General features: G+C 39.7%; 1 protein-coding gene across 1 annotated transcript; it reads left to right on the plus strand.

The window, feature by feature from the left end:
- Nucleotides 1-7190: 7190 nt before the first annotated feature.
- On the plus strand, nucleotides 7191-7742 carry LOC140888069 (uncharacterized). Its single transcript, XM_073295743.1, has one exon. The coding sequence runs from the start codon at nucleotides 7191-7193 to the stop codon at nucleotides 7740-7742; it is 552 nt and encodes a 183-aa protein (XP_073151844.1).
- Nucleotides 7743-8152: the final 410 nt, after the last annotated feature.

The raw sequence follows: 8152 nt of genomic DNA on the forward strand, positions 1-8152 counted from the left end.
ATGGCAAATGGATGTGAAGACTGCCTTTCTTAATGGAGACATTAAGGAAGAAATCTATATGAAGCAGCCTGAGGGGTTCACATCCATGGGAAGCGAGCATAAGGTATGCAAGCTTCAGAGATCAATTTATGGTCTAAAACAAGCATCAAGAAGTTGGAACCAGAAATTTGATGAAACAATAAAAGATTTTGGTTTCATTAAGAACCCGGAGGAACCGTGCGTGTACAAGAAAGTAGTTAAGGATGCTGTGACATTCTTAGTACTTTATGTTGATGACATCCTACTCATTGGGAATGATGTAGGGATGTTGCAGTCAACAAAGATATGGTTATCAGGTAGATTCTCGATGAAGGATTTGGGTGAGGCATCCTACATTCTTGGGATACAGATCTATAGAGATAGATCTAAGAGAATGATAGGACTCACTCAATCAACCTACATCGATACCATATTGAAACGGTTTTCAATGGATGGGTCCAAGAGAGGACATCTACCCATGTGTCATGGAGTTTCTCTATCCAAGTCTATGTGTCCCAAGACTGATGCAGAGATAGAGAATATGACACATGTACCATATGCGTCAGCTATAGGTAGTATCATGTATGGGATGATATCTACCAGACCGGATGTAGCATTTGCTCTGAGTGTCACGAGCAGATATCAGTCTAATCCTGGTCAGATGCATTGGAAAGCCGTGAAGGACATTCTTAAGTACTTGCGAAGGACTAAGAATATGTTCATGGTTTATGGAGGACGAGAACTCAAACTGGAAGGCTATACCGACTCTAGCTTCCAAAGTGATGTGGATGACTCGAAGTCAACCTCTGGATTTGTGTTCATGCTCAATGGCGGTGCTGTCTCTTGGAAGAGTTCCAAGCAGGACACCACAGCGGATTCCACCACTGAGGCTGAATACATTGCAGCATCAGCTGCTGCTAAAGAGGCCGTTTGGATGAGGAATTTCGTCCAAGAGTTGGGCGTCATTCCTGAATTTGTTGGTCCAGTCCCGGTGTACTGCGACAACACGGGTGCCGTTGCTCAAGCAAAGGAACCAAGGTCTCATCAAAGATCCAAACACGTACTGAGGAAATACCACATAATCCGGGAGATTGTGGAAAGAGGAGACATCAGTGTCGAACGAGTGGCCTCTGCAGACAATATCACTGATCCACTTACTAAGCCTTTGTCAGGACCATTGTTTGACAAACATCGCGAAGCAATGGGTCTACGTAGTATGACTAGTTGGCTATAGGGCAAGTGGGAGATTGTAAGAGTGGGTGCCCAGTGAGCCAACTGTGTGGCTATGGGCTTTGTTGACTCTTTGTATAAACAATCTTTTGTTTAATATTATTTACACTTTTATGGCAATGACTTTATATTACTTCATATTGTTATATTGTGATATACTATTGTTGTTTTGATAAAGACCTTGAATATACTATAGTGTATGCAAGATGTGGTAGAACATGGAGATGTCTATCATGAAATACATCTTATAGTCACTGTATATTCTAAAACCGTTCCTAGTCGATTGAGCCGTCCGATAATAAGGATAAGGATCGCTCGAGTTTGAGACTAGCATTTGCGATGCGGAGTACCACGTTTCATTGGTAGGGAACATGGAGATGTTCGAAGCATGCAAATGGATATTCATAGGATGAATAGTCGAACTACCCTATCCGGACTTTCCAAGTGGTTATCACTTATCGAGTGGATAAAGTCCGCGGTTTTGGTTGTACACCATTAGTCCTTACGACTTGAAACATCATGGAGACTCTATATGCTAGTACTGTGCTTTGACTCGTTTACCGACTCTGAGGGGGTCATCAGGTGTCGAGATTGGGTACAGTTACGACACATATAGGAGTCAATGCATTGTTGTCAAGGATTCACCACATACTTGCGAGTGTGGATATCCTATGCGATCTGAGGAGATATTAGTGTGACAAATCTCTGGCCAGAGTACTTGATGTGATTTAAGAAATGGTTTCTTAGTAGCACATGCGATGTCACTAATTTGATCTTCAAGATGTATTGCATAGTTATCGAATCTTGAGCGACTCTCGATATACCAATGGTTGTTGATTCGATCGGGATATTTGGATGAAGGGACCGTACTGTACGCTAACCAAAATCTACTGGTTCTTGTAGGCACTATCAGTGATACCTAGGGAATCATGGGGCGATGTTGCTAGGCGCTTTACCATGATTCGTTGGGCAAGTCGGAAATTGTTGTTCCGAGTCACAAGGAGTTGTGAGCCCACGGCTAGCTGTATCCCTGAACCATTGAGGGTCACACAGTGTAATGGAGTTTTAATCCCCGTTGAGATAGTTAAATTTAAAGAGTTAAATTTAATGAACTAAGGAGTTGGACTTCTTAAATAAGAGTAAGGGAGTAGGATTTCCTAAAATGACATAGGGATGGACATTTTTGGAAACCACTGAATTCGGATTCAGGAAAATTTATTTTGACTTTAAAACGTGCAGAAATGGTTTCTGTGCACATTGGTGAAATCGTTTCATCAATCGGAGTCACGATGAATTTTATATTAATTTCTGAACGAGCGGGCTTTGCTTGTCGGGCCCCAGCTTATGACTAATGGGCCCTAAGGTGTTAGTGGCCTGCATTATAAATAAGTTATTTCAGTACAGAAATTACACACAACAGGTCATAATTTTGAGAGCAATTTTCGAAAACCCTACCCTCTCTCTCAAACATATTTCGGCCGCCCCCCTTCACTCTGTCAGAGAAAATTCCGGTCTGTGATTTTGAATTGCAGTCAGGAATAACGAATCAGATTCGTTTAATCTCTTCGCAGAAAAACTTCTGACAGATTTTCTAGTGCAATCTGTCAGAGGGATTTAAACCTCATTCGTGGACCTGATTGAAGGAGTTCATCGGTTCCAGGAAGAGACAACAAGAGCAGATTAATTCTGTTGGTGTCCAATAATCTCGCTTCGAGATTGAAGGTAAAATTTAATAATTGTTATTTAAATTTTACACACACTTATAATTTAATCGTTGAACGGTTGATACCCACACTATGGAATTGTTCCATAATAAAATTTTTAAACTTCCGCTGCACCGGGTATCAATCGTGATTGATCTGAACGCCAGTTTTCCAACAGTAATCTCATCTTAAAGGGTGATTAACAACAAGAAATATTCAATTAGAATATTAATCTGCTTAAAAATCAAATAAATAATACAGGACATTTGGCGACGCAAAACCTTACATTTGGCAAAGCAAAAACGCATCGCGAAAAGATCGACAAATATTTTTGTTTTTTTTTTTTTTTTAGAGAACCCTTGACGCGCGGGCGCGCCTCCTTAGGCGCGGGCGCACCTAGGGCTCGGACCAAGGCACCCAAAGTGCCTTGGTTAGGCGCGGCCGTGCCTCTGGGCTGGGCGGGCACGCCTGGCCCTCTGATTTGTCTTCCAAACAGCTGAAAAATGATGTCTTTGTCCCTGTTTTGATCCTCAAACATTGACAAACGTATATAGCATGAATTTAACATCAAAATCTAGATGAAAACATGCAAATCCATGAACTAATCAAGTAACTAAACATGGAACTTGACATACAACCCACAAGATCTTACATACTCTTGTTCTTGACAAACATACATATCTATATGTTCAAATGTTCTTATTCTTGCCATACATACAAGTCTTTATGTGAAAATGTTTATAACAAAACATACACAAGATCTAGATACAAAGGTTGACAACAACTCTACTTCTTATACCCGAAATCACCACATGCTAATCTTGATCTCGTTCTTCTTACAACATTCTTTGTCCTGTGCTCGCCCCATCTATTCCCATGCACACATACAAACATAGAAATAGCCGGATATTTCCGGTGAGAATTGAATCCCAGTATAAAATGACTAGATCATGCATAACATATAGTTCAAAGAAATACTCATATAAACATCTCAACAAGCATTAAACCAATCTATTGCAATGCATGATTTTAAAAATCTGCTATCAAGTTCTATATCGGTTCTTGGGATCCTGGGGAATAAGAACACGACAAATCTCCCACCTACTCTCCCTTTTGGGGTGGCGTTGAGCTCTTTTCCCGGACTTTAGCATACTATATCAAGTTTCTAACAATAGGAGTTGATCTATCTCCTAAAGTCCTTGATATATATCCAAACGTCCATATTCTTTTGGCGAATATTCCATTTCAAATCTCAAAGGGTTGTTGGCTCAAGATGAATGCATCAAAATCTAGAAGCATAAGAGTAAAAGCCAACTAATAACAAGCTAGGTCAAACAAGCAAGTAAATGTGCAAATACAAGATATATAAACACATAGTATGTGGTTTTGGAAGGGCATTCAAGCAAAGTCTCTTGAATGTACAAGCCCTTATTCTAAGTTTGTCTTATAACTTTCAAACTTGGTTTCAAAGCTCTTCAAATCTGATCTAGCTGCACAACAAAACCTCAATCAAAATCTGCTCAACAAACTAAGTCTTGGAAGCTTATCTTCAAAGCAAACCTTGAACTATGCTATTTCGGTTTCGCCGTTGAATTCCCGAGTTCGATGACCTTCAAAACCAATCTGAAAATAGAGCATAGCAAGCTAATTATATCAGCAAGAACTTACATAATACTCAGCTCAAACAATCTAGACTCAACTTGATCATTTTTCAAACCGACGGCGTAACGGTACGGAATCGGTAACCAAAACTGAAATCTTACCAATCTATCAATCAAACCAACTTCATATACATGATATACCAGCAAACATACATCAATATACCAGCATATCAGCAGCTATAGTTTCGAAATACATGCTGTAAAATTCACAAGAAATACAAATGACATCCAATCTTCGACCCGATTGCGATAATACAAAACATAGAAGCTCAAGAACACATATCTAACATCAAATTCTGAGTTCTGTATCATCTCAATTTCGAAATATGCTGGATCATAAAGATACTTACACCAAATCAAAGCTCGTCTTTCAAGGATCACGGAACTATGCCCGAAATTTAATTCGATCGGACGGATCTTGACATATTGAAGATTTAAGATGAAATTTCAAAGAATAAAATGGAAGCTCTCGGTTCTTGGCTGAAGAAAATTGTTGAAATCTGATATGTGTAAGTATATACACGTACAAGCTCAATTAAAAGCCAAGTGTCCCACTCAAAATCTAAAAATTGCACTTTGGCCCCTCACTTCTTCACTAGTTGCAATTTGACCCTTGAAACTTCTTTTTAATTCAATTTCAATCCTAAATAATTTAAGAATATTAGAATTTAAATCTAAACTCAAAAAATTCTCAAATTAAATATTCTCGAATTAAAATTAAATAATCTCGGGCCTTACAACAGCATTTAGGACTCGCTATGGCCACTATGAGTTCTTGGTAATGCCGTTTGGCTTGACCAATGCACCAGCTGTGTTCATGGATTTGATGAACAAGGTGTTTCAACCTTTCTTGGATCAGTTTGTCATAGTCTTCATAGATGACATATTGATATATTCTCGCAGTAGGGAGGAGCATCATCAGCACTTGGCTACGGTGTTGCAAATTTTTAAAGAAAAGCAACTATATGCTAAGTACAGTAAGTGTGAATTCTGGCTGGAGCAGATTTCATTTTTGGGTCATATAGTTTCAGCTAAGGGGATTGAGGTGGATCCGTCGAAGGTGGAAGCGGTTTGTAATTGGGCTGCCCCAAAGAATGCTACAGAAATACGAAGTTTCTTGTGTTTAGCAGGCTACTACAGGAGATTTATTCAAGACTTCTCCAAGATAGCCCTACCACTAACTTCCTTAACTCGAAAAGGTGTGAAGTTTGTGTGGTCAGAACAATGTGAGAAGAGCTTTACAGAATTGAAGGAAAGACTGATTTCAGCGCCAGTGCTAGCAATTCCTGTAGGCACAGGTCGCTTTGTGGTTTATACCGATTCTTCTAAGAGTGGATTAGGAGCTGTGTTGATGCAGGATGATAAAGTAATAGCGTATGCATCTCGACAGCTGAAGGTCCATGAGAGGAATTACCCGACTCATGATCTTGAGTTGGCGGCAGTTGTTTTTGCTTTGAAGCTATGGAGACACTACTTGTACGGCGAAAGGTGTCAGATTTTCACTGATCACAAAAGCCTAAAATATTTCTTCTTTCAGAAGGAGTTGAATATGAGGCAGAGGCGATGGCTGGAATTAGTGAAGGACTACGGCTATGACATTAGCTACCATCCTGGTAAGGCTAATGTTGTAGCAGATGCCTTGAGTCGCAAGTCTGCAACATTGAACCAATTGACAGTGCAACAGGAGTTGATTGCTGAATTTGCATGTATGAGTTTGGAGGTATTTGAACCAATGGAGGTATGCACTCTAGCAGCCTTAACAGTAGTACATAGTTTGCTTGAGAGAATCAGAGTAGGCCAAGCTTCTGATGAACAGTTGACGTTGTGGAGGAACATAGATGAAGCCAAGGGTGGTACATTGTACACTGTCAAAGATGGAATTGTTCATAACCGAGGTAGAATGTGGGTGCCAGCAGTAGACTCATTGAGAGTGGAAGTGATGACTGAAGCCCATACTGTTCCATATTCCATTCATCCAGGAAGTACGAAAATGTATAAGGATCTGCAATCCTTATATTGGTGGCCAGGTATGAAGAAGGACATCGTAGAATTTGTGAGTGAATGTTTGACTTGTCAACAGGTAAAAATTGAGCATCAAAGGCCAGCGGGACTCCTAAAACCCTTGTCAATACCCACATGGAAGTGGGAAGATGTCACTATGGATTTCGTAGTAGGATTGCCAGTCTCACCGCGAAGGATGAACTCGATTTGGGTGATAGTTGACAGGTTAACTAAGTCAGCTCATTTTATTCCAGTCAGGAATAACTTCTCGATGAATCAGTATGCAGAGCTGTACATTCTAGAAATTGTCAGATTGCATGGAGTTCCAGCGAGGATAGTATCTGACAGGGATCCTAAGTTCACTTCGAACTTTTGGGGAAGTTTACATAGAGGATTGGGAACAAAGCTAGCTTTCAGTACAACTTTCCACCCTCAGACAGATGGTCAGTCAGAACGAGTGATCCAAATACTCGAAGACATGTTGAGAGCTTGTATGATCGACTTTGGAGGGAATTGGGAATCGAAATTACCTTTAGTGGAGTTTACTTACAACAATAGTTATCTAGCAACTATTGGCATGGCTCCTTATGAGGCATTGTATGAGAGAAGGTGTATAACTCCCTTGCACTGGGATGAAGTTGGAGAGAGAGCTGTTTTGGGACCAGATATAGTGACTCAAACGGTGGATGTAATAGCTAAGATCAGAGACAGAATGTTGACAGCTCAAAGTCGACAGAAAAGTTACGCCGACCAGCGATGTAGAGATTTGAAGTTTGAAGTAGGTGACCATGTATTTTTAAAGGTGTCACCATGGAAAGGTGTTATGAGATTTGGAAAAAAGGGTAAATTTTTTGAGATCCTAGAAAAAATTGGGGCTCGAGCTTACCGATTAGCACTACCACCCAACTTGGGGGGTGTGCACAATGTCTTCCATATCTCTATACTAAGAAAGTATGTGCCAAATCCTTCTCATGTTATCCGCCATGAGCCAGTGAAATGGACGCCAGACTTGTCCTACGAGGAGATGCCTGTACAAATCTTGGACAGACAAGTTCGTAGGTTGAGAAACAGAGAGATTCCAATAGTGAAAGTATTAAGGAGCAACCAGTTGGTTGAAGAAGCTACTTGAGAAACAGAACAAGATATGCGAGCACGCTATCCTGAACTGTTTGGTAAGTCGAATTTCGAGGACGAAATTCTTTTAAGGAGGGTAGAGTTGTAAGGTCCAAAAAGTTCACTAGCTTAATCACGATTAATTGATTTAATTATATGATTTAATGCATGTTATTTAGAATATTTAATTGTTATGTAGAATTATGTGAATTATTGGATGCCTGGAATTATGTGATTGCTATGTTATTTTTTTATATATTTTTTTAAAGTTTTCATATTGGTATTAATTTTGGGTCGTAGGTACGAGTCTAGCCTTGAATCGAGTTAAGAAAAATATGTTAAATTAAGATTAAAGGGATGCAGTGAATTTTATTGAGTGGGGAGTAAAATTTTAAAGGATTTTAAATGTAACTAATGGGCCGTGTT

This window comes from Henckelia pumila, chromosome 3 (genome assembly GCF_033568475.1).
Source record: "Henckelia pumila isolate YLH828 chromosome 3, ASM3356847v2, whole genome shotgun sequence".
NCBI classification, from domain to species: Eukaryota; Viridiplantae; Streptophyta; class Magnoliopsida; order Lamiales; family Gesneriaceae; genus Henckelia; species Henckelia pumila.